Source organism: Montipora foliosa, chromosome 1, assembly GCF_036669935.1.
Source record: "Montipora foliosa isolate CH-2021 chromosome 1, ASM3666993v2, whole genome shotgun sequence".
Lineage (NCBI taxonomy): Eukaryota > Metazoa > Cnidaria > Anthozoa > Scleractinia > Acroporidae > Montipora > Montipora foliosa.
Window position 1 is genome coordinate 18188000 of NC_090869.1, and position 12500 is coordinate 18200499.

Consider the following 12500-nt stretch of genomic DNA (forward strand, 5'->3'; position numbering starts at 1 on the left):
GCGTAGCTCAAACACATACTGATAGCTGTTCTTTACTTCAGGCTCCTCCAGCTCCTTCGTCCAAAGCTCTTTGAGAATAAACATCGGTCCTCTGACAGCTCTTCCATACAGCAACTCAAAAGGCGAAAAACCAGTAGACTCCTGAGGAACTTCACGATATGCAAACAGCAACGGGTTAATATAGCGATGCCACTGTCTTGGCTGTTCGCTGCACAATCTCTTTAACATGCTCTTCATTGTTCCATTAAACTTTTCCGTCAGGCCATTACACATAGAATGATATGGAGTCGTGGTGAGCTGTTTGATGCTCAAAAGCCGCGTCACTTCCTTCATACACTCAGAGACGAACTGCGTACCAAGGTCACTCAAGATCTCTTCAGGCACTCCCAAACGACTAAAGATATCCACCAACGCTTCTGCCACAGTCTCAGTATCAATGTTCTTCAACGGGACAGCCTCAGGATAACGAGTTGCGAAGTCGACCAATGTCAATATATATCTATGACCGTCCTCACTCGGGGGAACAATAGGTCCAACCAGGTCGATTGCTACTCTCTTAAATGGCTTGTCAATTAATGGCATCTTCTCTAGGGGAACCTTCGGTACGGAACCCTTGTTAACTGTCTTCTGACATACATCGCAGGACTTGCAATAACGAGTCACGTCCCCTTGAATGCCTGGCCAATAGAACGCGCTTTGAATCTTATCGGTCGTTTTCTTTATTCCCATGTGACCTCCCATGATCGATCCGTGCGCTAGTTCCATTATTCGACTTCTCAGCTGCACAGGAACCATAACCTGCTTCAGGGGTTTACCTCCGTTCACATAAGGGTGCTTGTAGACGCGGTACAGAACTCCACCTTTCACTTCAAATGAAATCTCAGCCTGGCCTCTCACAACTACGTCATCTTTCTCCCAAAATTTCTGTAGGCTCTCATCATCACGCTGCATTTGCTTGAGCTTTTCTCTATCAACTACAGGACTTTCTTTGGTATCTGGTACTTTCAACGCAATATGTTCTCCAGCTTTCTTAGCTTGACTTCTCGTGGTTACAGCACAAGCTTCTTGTACAGGAACTTGCCAGCTTGGGTCTGGATCGTCAGCGGCTCTTGCGCCTGGTACATTACCAATAATTAAATCATAAACAGCATCGGGAAGGCACTGCGCTTCCACTTGGCCCTTGAGATAAGGTGTATCAACATCAATCTTTGCGATGGGAACTTTCCTTGCCGTATTGTCAATGAGCAGCATAACATTAAATTCGCCAGTAAACTGATCCTCTGACACAAGGTCCTTCTTTACTACAATTCCACTACAACCAGTATCTCTCAGGACCTCAACAGGCTTCTTTCCAACTCTACCTTTCACGACAGGCATTTTACTTCTCACTCCAGTCAACGGTTCAACACAAGCACTACTCAACAATGGAATCTTCTTACCACAGGCTAACAGCAACTTATCATCTTTAATACAGGCCTTAACTTCTTCATCAGTAGGTTTAACCTCAGGTGGCTGAACTAAACAACTGGCACTCACTTGACCACGCTGCACAGGGTTACCATCCCTACTTTGTCCTCCTGATCTGCGTCCACCTGATCGACAGTTTCTAGCTTCATGTCCCTGCTTGCCACATAGGAAACACTTTCTTGTTAGGGTTGGGCAGTTGACAGCTTTATGACCTCGGGTGTTGCACTTAAAGCAATGCAGAGCTGGTGGATTAATCTGCATGTTCTTGGCTTCTTCCCTCTCAGGCTGTACTGTTGGCTTTCTGCTCGCTGAGCTGAACAAATGTTTACCATGAGCCTCCAAGTACTGGTCAGCGATCTTCGCAATCTTTACCCTGTCATAATCCTTAGCTGCGTCCTCCGATAGACGTGAATACACTTCTAGTGCCCGTCCAGACAACAGAGCACTGAGCTTCGATGCCCATCCGTCTTTTTTCCACTTAGCTGTCTCGGCAAATCTCTCGAACCTCTGCAAATACGCGTCCAAATCGTCTTTACCATCAACGAACGAGGGGAGTTTAGGTGCTTTAGCCCGATCCTCTCTGTCACCTCTTTCTGCAGTACGACCATCACCATTCATTGCTGCTATTCTAGCAAGTTCTAATTCATGTTCTCTCTTGGCAACCTCAGCAGCTTCCTTCTGTCTCATGAGGTCAGCTTCCTGTTGTAACTTCCTAATTTCTCTTTCCTGACGTCTCGCATCCCTTTCTTCATCCTGTCGTCTGCGTCTTTCTTCTTTTTCTTCTTCAAGCTGTCTACGTTTCTCCTCTCTTTCCTCTTCCAATTGTCTGCGTTTTTCTTCTTTTTCTTCCTCTAACTTTTGTTGCTTCTCTACAAACTCGAGCAGCTTTTCTCCCTCCAATCCGAACTTTTCTCCAATCTGTATAAACCTATCCATTTCCATGGCAGTATTTCACAGCAAAAACACAATATACTCTCTCGTACAGTTCTTCTTACTTTTCTGTAACTCCTTCTTGAATTGTCCTTTCCTGGTTTCTGTAGTCAGCAAACAAATTAATTCCTCTCCCGGACAGGCCCCCAATGTTACGAGTTCGAATGTTTAGAGGAAAGGTAGCTTGCAAACTAAACTGAACGCAGGGTTGTCGGAACAACAACAAGAAGATTTATTCCAAAAATGAACGTAGTTTCCACGAAGTAAAACTCTGAATAACACGTACTCGACAAACTTACACGGCCTCCGCCAACTTGAATGCACACAGCTTCTGTCACACTTGACTAAACACGGTTAACGCCAACTCTCTTCGCTTGTGAAAAACTAGTTAGAAAAACACTCCGCTTGGACTCGTCTACTTATATACTCTGACAATAAATTTCTAGAACTTTCTAAATTAGTAATGAATCTAATAATAGAAAGATTACAAAACACACCGATTTAGAAACGCTTACGCACGAACCTAAAAATAAACAAACTACGAACTCTCGCGAAGCTTCTAGACAGTAACGCTTGTCACGCAATACTATTTTTCGTAACAGTATGTTTTGTCATCAATAGCACGTCTGATGACTAGACCCCAGCCATGTACAGCACTGGAACTAGCAAATGCAAATCGGGTGTAATTCTTAATATGTGCTCGATTGTAGTGAACATTGATGTGCCTCTGATTATGTTTCTTTTGGGGACGAAGATGTGCCCAAAGATTCTGCCCACGATGTTGTTGTGCCTGTCGATAGCGTTTGTTTCTGCACTTTCCCCAGGAGCGTACGGTTTCCTTGGATTTAATTGCTTTCTTGCCAATTTGCTGAAGAAGCCTGTTTTAAAAAAAATTATATAAAAAACTATGTGCCTTACAATAACTCTATGGTAACATAAAAAGTTGCTTTGTGGTTTTGTTTCATAAAACAATAAAAAGTCCAAACATATATGTTGTGGTTCAAATTTTTCTTCAAGGTTTAAAATTTTTCAAAGCAGTTTGGTTTCTATTTTCTATTGTTTGAATTTAAGATAATGAATGCAAGAAAGGAGAAGGAAAATAAAAATCAAACTGGTTTGAAAAAAATTAAACCAAGGAAAACTTTGAACCACAACATATAGAAATGTATCATACAGCTAACATCTCAAGATCACTCCACCTCCACATTTAAACACTTTATACCAAAAAAAAATGAATGCAATCTTTACTGACTCAGTATTACATGTCTTTGCTAATTTATAATTTAGGTTTTGTCATTATAATGACTGTCATTATAATGACTGTCGTTATAATGACTGTTAACGTTACTGTATGATTTCGAAAATCAACTTTCAGTTTTACAATTGTATTTTTTATATCATCATGTATCATTTAATAGTTACCTGTTTGCAATTCGCAGCATCTCTTTGGACTGAATCTGTTGCTCGTGCTCAAGGTAGCCTGTTCCTTCATCTCCCCATCTGCGTGTGTGAGCCTTCAATTGTTCCTGTAAAACTTCATGAACTGCTTGCTCTGCTCTACGATCTATCCTGTAACACCCTCTACCTTTGCCTTTCTGCGACAATAGGTTTTGTTTCCACTTGTGGAAAAGCCTACGAGAAATTCTCTTTTTGACATCCTTTTTAGAGCTACCCTGGAGTCTTGTCAATCGTTCTCTTTTCATCTTGATGTCAAAGTTTCTACTTTCCACTTCTTCATCACACAGCCGTGCTCTTTTTATGTTAATTTCACTCTCACATCTATTAAGGTCTGTTTGCAACCTAGATATAAGATCTTCTAAACGGCTCTGTGCTTCACTCTCTGTTTGCTCTTGATTCTTGTCCACTTCACTTAAAAATTTCTCGATGGTTCGTTTCAATTTTTCTGTACGCTGGTTTTGCAATCCCAACATCAAAGCTAGTTGTGTTGACGAGAACATACTTGAAAGGACAAATATAAGAATGGCACGGTCTTTTGAAGATGACATCAATCTCATCAGAGTGGAAATATGAGCAGCTAGTTCAGTTTCAAAACGTTCTTCAGCATGCCCTTTTTTTCGACGGACTGTGGCTGTTCAGAACAAGATCCAAACTTCGACACAAAGACATATTGTCCAATGGCAGTTCCAAAAGCTGGATGAACGTGTGGCCACCAAGGGGCAACAAAGTAGAGCGCAAGAAGCAGTTGACCATGTTTCCAACTGGTCAGCGGAAAATTTATTCCAGCTAAATCTTGAGAAGACTAAAGAGCTTACCATCACCTTCCGTCGTTCCCCGGAACATTTCGACCCAGTAACAGTTGATGGGATACAGATTCAAGAAACGACTTCCAGCAAGCTTCTCGGCCTTATCATTAACAACACACTAACATGGAACGATCATGTTGATAGTTTAATTAAGAAGGCAGCTAGGAAAATTTTAGGCGCCAAAGAACGTATAATGTACCAGCAGCCAAGACAAAGCGTTTCGCTAATTCGTTTTTCGTGAAGTGTGCGGCTGAAACCAACTCAAGTTTGAGATGAATGAGAACTTTTTAATAGAATTTGAAGCTATTATATTTGAATTTATATTTATATTTGTATAGTAGCTTGTAAATAATTACGCAATTCAGTATTTTACTGCGATGTGATTTAATAATAAACCAACCAACCAACCAGTCAAAAAAGAACCGGCAGACCATTCTTCGACAAGATCTTTTCTTTAAACTGTCGTCGTGCTTTTTTTTTGTCTAGCTTGCATGCTATCGATGGGACTTTTCCAGCGTATTGATCGAATGCCTCTTGGAAAGAAATGCAGTTAACGGCAACTAATTCGTCAAGCAGACTGTACAGTGCAATCAACCTTTCTCGGCTACACTCATAACTTTGTTCGATTGCCTCGTTGAGCTCAGTGTGTCTTTCGTCTGCCGTTTTGTTGCATAATGAAACAATAACATTTTTTAAACCAAAACTACAATTGAAATCTACGTATGGTCTGTTCCCGCGTGAACTTTTGTCCAAGCTGTCCGCCATTTTATTTTTGAATACATATGATTACGAAATGCATCCAGGCCTCCGCTGCCTTGTAACAAGCCCCACGCAAACACGCCTTGCAAAGATGGCAGAGATGACAGAAGAAAGCACGTTTTATAACTGGTTAAAAAGTGCTTCTTTGGATAAACACCACACACGTTTATCTGAAAACGGGATTACCGAAATTTGCCATTTAGAAGATGTCAAGGAAGAATGATGCCGAGTCACTCGGGCTGACCAAGTTCGAGTACAGGAGACTAGCTCGCTTATACGCCGACTTCAAAGCACAGTCCGAGCAGTGTTCCCATGGAAATTCAGCCACATGTAAAGCTGCTTTCAAGACCTCAAGTTCGTCGATTGTATTGAGCTCGCCGAAAGTCATGAAAGATTTCGTTCAAACACGCGACGGACAGGGACACGTGGTTGTGCGAACCGTTTCATTAAAACGCCAGTTTAAGAATTTGTACTACGAGTCCCCAGTCACCCCCACACAAGTGTTCTCTAATTCTTTCATTCTCCAAATGGCAGGCGAGAGAATGAAATATTCGAGTTCATTGCTCGATTGTGAACTCTGATGCAGAAAAGAAAGATCCAAGCGCACCAATCTCCTGTTGGGAACAGCAAAAAGTCCCACGATCGACAGTTGGACACCCTATTACCAGAACCAAAGTCCATACGGTATCCTGAAAATCGCCAGATCACGGTATCCAGACGTAGTGGCCGCAGAAGAAAATGGGGTTCAACCAGGAAAAAGTCAGTATGCACACCTGTGCAAGTTTTTTGAAAGATGCCAAGATGCACTGGCACTGGCAAATAAAAATGAGGCGAATTGTCAACAAGAAATTGAAAAGACCTTAAAAGGGACAACAATTAGAGAAGGTATTTCTTCTATTTATTAAAACTCATATTTAGTAATAATTTAATGTATGCATCAAACTGTAGCAGTAGCTCAATCAATAGATCATTTTCATGTGAGGTCATGGCGGCCATGTTGGTGTACAAGAACAATAAATTTTCTCTCGTCTGGGAACTTAATTCTGCACAAACATTTTGTACTGTTTTGTACACTAACCGCAATGGCCACCTTGTTACATTAGTGAAAACCATATATAAATCAAAGAATTTATTTAACATTTCAGTGGTATCTAGCTGAGGGTAGAACCCTCTACTAATTGGGTACACGAAAACTAATCAATTACAGCTATTATAAATCAAGTATATTGAAAATAATGGTATGAGTGCTGTAAGACCAGGGCTCGAAATTAACATTTTTAGTAAGGCGCCAATTGGCGACCGATCCAAAAATTTTGGTCGCCAGATCTTAACTTTTAGTCGCCATTTTTTTCACTGATATTTTTTTCTTCATTTTTCTGATGATCATGTACACATGCAATCTTCTTCATAGTCCTAAGTTTAGGTACACGTAAGCTTCTAAGACTGAGATACTAAAACTTAAAAGGAAGCAAGGGCTCGTAAAACATATCATTACGCATTACGAGGTAAATAATCAATGTGAAAGCAGCTTTAGTCACGTTTCCTGTGCTTCCTCCGCTTTTGTTAAGTTTCCATGTAACATCGAGTCTATAGCTTACATAAATAGACGAACCTGAACATAAACAATCACCAGTTTTCCATATTTTCAGCGCTAAAAAGCCAAGGCTTCGTTGCGAACTTCACGCTTCAATGATTGCACGTGTTGTTTAGTGCGCCCGCAATACGAGCTGCTGAATCAAACATGGCGCTCGATTACGAAACATGGAGATCGAAGAGCCCGGAAGAGTCGTAGGTTTGTTTTGTTATTTCTGTGCTCATAAATCATGCATTTTATCCAAAACTACGGTTGATTTGCCTTTGAGGTTAAAAGGATGAAGGAAAAAGGTGAAGGTTAGTCGCCCACTGGCGACTAGCTCTAAAAATCTAGTCGCCAACGCTTGATTTTTGGTCGCATTGGCGACCAGTGAGTCGCAATGTCGAGCCCTGAAGACCCCTCACAGATCACAACAATAATATAGGTCATATTCTTTATCTTTTTAACCACTTTTATACAATCTTTTTATAGGACTCCAAGAGCAAAACAAATTTTACAAGGAATTACTGGTCCAAGTTGAGAATGTCTCAAAAGAGATCAAAGAGGTTTTCAACACCTATGAGGTTTTAGTGGAGCAGTGCAGGAAGAAATTTGGTAGCACTGTTGCTGAGCAACAGTGCAAAAGGAAAAAGAAGAGGAATGCACAGAAGGAACTAAAAAGGAAAGCAAAAAAGGGCAAAAAACAAGTACATGTACCAACTTGCAGTGAGAAAGAACCAAACAAAGAGGAAGAAGAGAGATCAGTCATAGATGAGTGGTCTACCGAGGAAGAAATTGAAGACTAATACATACATCTTTTATTTGATGGTTTAACATACCCACGGATATCTTGCGAGTTGCGTAGTATTGAGCAATGAGCAAAATGTCCTCGAGTATTATATGTTAAACCATCGAATAAGAGATTTATTATTCCACTATACAAAAAGGTGTTATTTTGCTTCAATTTTATTTGGTAAGAGTGTTTCTAAAAAATGCATCATCTGTCCTTTAGGGTGCTTGCGAACGGTGTAAACGGCACAGCAAGCCAGCCAGATGTGCATTATTTGATTGTATAAACGAAATGATTAGAGACAAGCTATGACAAGCTAAATTCTCGGGCTTTGTCTCGTGTTGAAAACAATTTCGTTCATCGAAAACTCCAGTCCCGTCCGTATTTGCTCTGTTCTACAGTGTAATACAGTCTCATATTTTGCGCCTTCTCTTGACCAAATATGGTAAAATGACATAACAGTGGAATAATAAAATACAATACTAATACTAAGTTGCACTCATTTGGCTTTATAGTAATTATTGGGTGATAACTAGTTACTCTGGTTCATTAAATGTATTTTTATATTGATTATAATGCAGTATACAATGTATGTTGCAGGTAGTTTGGCTGAAAATGAAAACCATACTTTGTTGACTAGTTAATGTTGGTAACAGTTACAGTTTTAACACTACTGCTACATCTAAATGCTCTTTTTCATTTTATTATAGAATCATTATTCAAGGCGATAAGACCCATCCTCTAATTTTTATTGTGGGCACAAATAATTTTATAGAATATTTACAAAGATACCAAATTCTAATATTTATTTATTACAAATTTTATTTTATTATTTTTTATTTTAACACAGTATTAACAGAGAATATATCGTACATGTAGGTACACTAGCTGCAATTTAAAACAAAAACAAGGTTCTAATTGTCTCCTTTCAATAAGAAGAAATTGATTTTTGTTTATTTATATTGTGCGTGGTAATATTGTTGATTTCTGAATGGAATTTCTGGCTATTGTAGTGTTAATTTAATTTGTCATTTCATTCAGTGTGAGGAAAACACCTCAGTGCACTAGATGTCTTTATTTATTAATAATAATATAGCAGGGCCTGGCCGGGGTAAAGCCCCAAGAATATTTTGAATAAGAATTATTTTTAATAGACACTGGCAAATATTATATAATTATTAAATAAAAGTCACAATTGGACCTTCCTTCTGCATGAATTTTTTTTTTATTTACCTTCTTCTTTGCATGATTTTTTTTTTCTTGGCATTTTCCCTTGCATGAATTTTTTTTTGGTTTTTTCCCCACCCCCCCATCACTTTTCTAATGGTCCGTCCCTTAGTTTGTTAACTCCATCCAAGCCCCAGAGACGGCAGCTATTCACCCTGGAGCACCCTTTACTTTCTGCGTGTGGCCATGCTGTTTACAACTTGCCCACTACTAGAGGGCATGAGAGGAACTTCATCTAAGATCTGAACATTCCACATAAAGGCGCAAAACGCTAGAAAGAGACAAAGATTAAGCAACATCTACAGCATAGGTGTCGAGAACTCTGATAAATAGTTTTGTAATATTTTGAAGAACACTTTCATTTTGGTGGGGAAGTGTGTAGGCTGCGTGACATGTTATTGTTGACTGTGTGACTGTAAGCTCAGGATCCGCAATGTATGCTAGGAAATGTAGAGAGTAAAAACCAATATGCTCGGAGAGTAGTTAAAAGCACGGAGCTGGTGCTTTAAAACGTTTTTTCTGATTTGAGTGTGCAACACTTTGACAAGCAACGAACTAAAAACACTCTTCACTTTGGACTACTTTGGAATATCTGAAACACAGTAAGTGTTGTAAATTTTATTTCAAAAAATTGTCTGTTGGGCAATTTTAAGCCTTTTTTTTTTTGCTTTCATCGCCCCACTCCATTTGTGCGAAATAAATTTGTCTATCAAACACTATCACGAAAAAAACTTCAGTACCTACGAAATAAACGCATTACAGCATGGAAAATGCTTTGTACGATTTTTATTCACTTGTTATTTCGTATCAGAAAACGAACGAGTGAGCGCAGCGAACGAGTGAGTTTTCTGATACTACTCAACTCGTAAAATAAAAATCGTACGCGCGCATTTTCCATGAAGTAATCTCTATAAACTCATTAGAAGAAAACAACATCTGGCACATTTCATTTGCTTAATAGATGGCTAAGCGGTTAACACAGAGGAGACGTAATCTCGGACGTCTAATCATGGTAGAGGGTTCGATTCTTTGGAGAGGACTACAATAATTTCTTCTCGGGATTTGCCTCAGCAGACAAAGTCCCTTGCGGGGGCAATAAAGAATTCTAATGAGGAGTGTTTTATCCGGTATAAGCTCATGTACGTGTCGTTTTATCGGTCTTTTAAGTAAGAGGCTGTTAGGCTCATGTTTTTGAATTTCAGTAAAATTTTCATTGGATGATTCTAGATTTCAATTTAGTGTTGGTTTACTGAGATGCGAATAGATGAGAAATGAAACTAAACTTCATCTTATAGCGGAGAATGCTTCCTTTAAAGATTTAAGATTTATATTTTATATTTTCTGTTGTTCTACAGTTTTTTTGAGAATAACACTGTGTTCCATCTAACTTTATCAGCATCTTCGTGGCATGAATTTAACTAAAATGACGTGCGTGATACAGTTGTAACAGATACTAAAATAAGATCTCTCGAGATCATGCTGTTCCATAGCATTTGAATTTTCCGAGTGTCTTGAGATCATTCTATTTCATAGCATTTGAATTTTCCGAGTGTGTGGTAACCTTCCTCTCTGGTGTGTCCAGTATCTCCAAACCTGAGCTGTTTTACTGGAAGCTTTGTCTTGTCAGTGAGGAGACCGCTGTCTTCACGCCAGACCTTGTCATTCTTATCACAGTTACAACCAAAGCTGGAGTTTGCGCATGAGTTGGTCATTCCGCAGGCACATTTGCCATTACCAGATGCTCCACCCCAATAAAACATCTTTTTTGAGTCACGTGACACCCACCATCCTCCTCTACCTTTGCGGCGAAAAATCATAGCATGAAAACACTCATACTTGATAAACTGTTCACAGTGTGAGGAGACTCTGGTGAGCATCGCCAGCTGAGACAAACTTGTTCCAGTGTACTGAATGTTACGTGAGTAACTACCAGCTGATTCATATCCGTTGACATGCGTTCTCTCCTCACTGTCGTGACTGATCATTGTCACGCCGACTCCGTTCTTGTCAGTCATGTTGCAGGTGACTTTAAATGGCGTTAAGTTTCCTTTGCCATCAGGATCGATGATGTAAACTCCACTCTCTGCTGCAGGAACCATTCGTTTCAATTGGCTGCACGATTTTGCTGAAGAGGAAATCATAATATACCAAACTAAGACTTGTCAGACACCCTCGCCCGGGGACTTTGTGATTTTTACTCCGTAAGGTCAAACAACACAAAAAGAGGCTCATGGAGGCATCTGTTGATTACAGAAACTACGAACTGCTTCACCCAATGTAGATAGCAGTTTCATGGCGGTAAGTTGTGAACAAGTCAGAGCCTCAACAGATGGATACTATTCACAAGAAAAATTACAACTGAGACGGAAATTTCTTTAGCTTCCAATGCTAGTCATCATGATCTTGTCACTGCCAGCATCGACCACTTAAACTTTCGAGTTTGGCTATTTGCAAAACTAAGTAAGAAAGTAACAAAAGAAAAAAAATATTTGTAACGGAAGAAAGCAATTTTGTTATATCTGTGGTTACGTGATAAATTTAAAAAAGCAGATTTCCAACATCTGCGTTATTAAGCGTTTCAGTTTGCTTTCATGTTAAAATCAGCGTTTTGTAAATTACCCTCGCAATGAATTCCCGCAAAGGAACTATTGGTACAAAGGCATCGAAATCCTTTACTAGTAAATCCGGCTTGACATGTTCCACCATTCAGACACGGGCTGCTGCTGCAGAGATTCTGAAACAAAAGACCAATGCTACTGGTAAAAAATCCGGGATATATTTAAACTGCTTCAGTCGGTCATGATACCGCAAAACGAAACTGAAGCATGGGTGGCTGAATGTTTGTTGATTGGTTTAAAGTATACGTTGAAGGGTGAGAGGACTCGATAACGAAGTGCTATTTTGGGAAGTCAAGATTTGAAAAGGACATTTTTTTTATAGGATTTGCCCAGAGATGACAAAACTAACGTCAGATTTGAATTCCTGCGGTATGTTGGCGTATGTTTTTTTAAAACAAACAAAGCTCCAGGATAATTTTGCGAATTATTCAAACCGAAGTGCCAAACATCGAAGAAAACAATATCGGAATTTAGTATATACTAAAATACTCTGGATAGCGTTGAAGGCACGCTCTGATTGGCTACTCAAACTACGAATATCCTCGGCTATTCACCTTCAAGCACCTCGATCTGGATTTCCGCCCGAAAATGTTGTAATCATCGTTGCAGGGATAAACGAGCTATATTATTTCATTGTTTTTGTATATATTAAAACAACTATTCAGCTCAGTGTCGGTGGCTATCTGCCACTAGCCACCTCCGGTCCACTTCGGGGAATAGTTGGTAACTAGAGAGTTCTGATAGTTAATGTGATGGAAAATTTTTAGCCCGGACGGTAAACGAATGAAAAAAGATTTTGATCTGCCAGTGACACGGGCAAACCCGGAAAAACATCTGAGTACTCCTAACAGGAGTCGAAACTATGAGCATTC

General features: G+C 39.6%; 1 protein-coding gene across 1 annotated transcript in view; it reads right to left on the reverse strand.

The window, feature by feature from the left end:
• Positions 1-8602: 8602 nt before the first annotated feature.
• The window catches only part of LOC137991879 (neurexin-4-like), a 12114-nt gene continuing 8216 nt past the window's right edge, over positions 8603-12500 (reverse strand). The window contains exons 3-4 of the mRNA XM_068836914.1: positions 11630-11744; positions 8603-11135 (exon numbers count right to left, since the gene is read on the reverse strand). Coding sequence (XP_068693015.1) covers positions 10528-11135; positions 11630-11744 — 723 coding nt within the window. The 3' untranslated portion in view covers positions 8603-10527. The remainder of the gene's footprint in view (positions 11136-11629; positions 11745-12500) is intronic.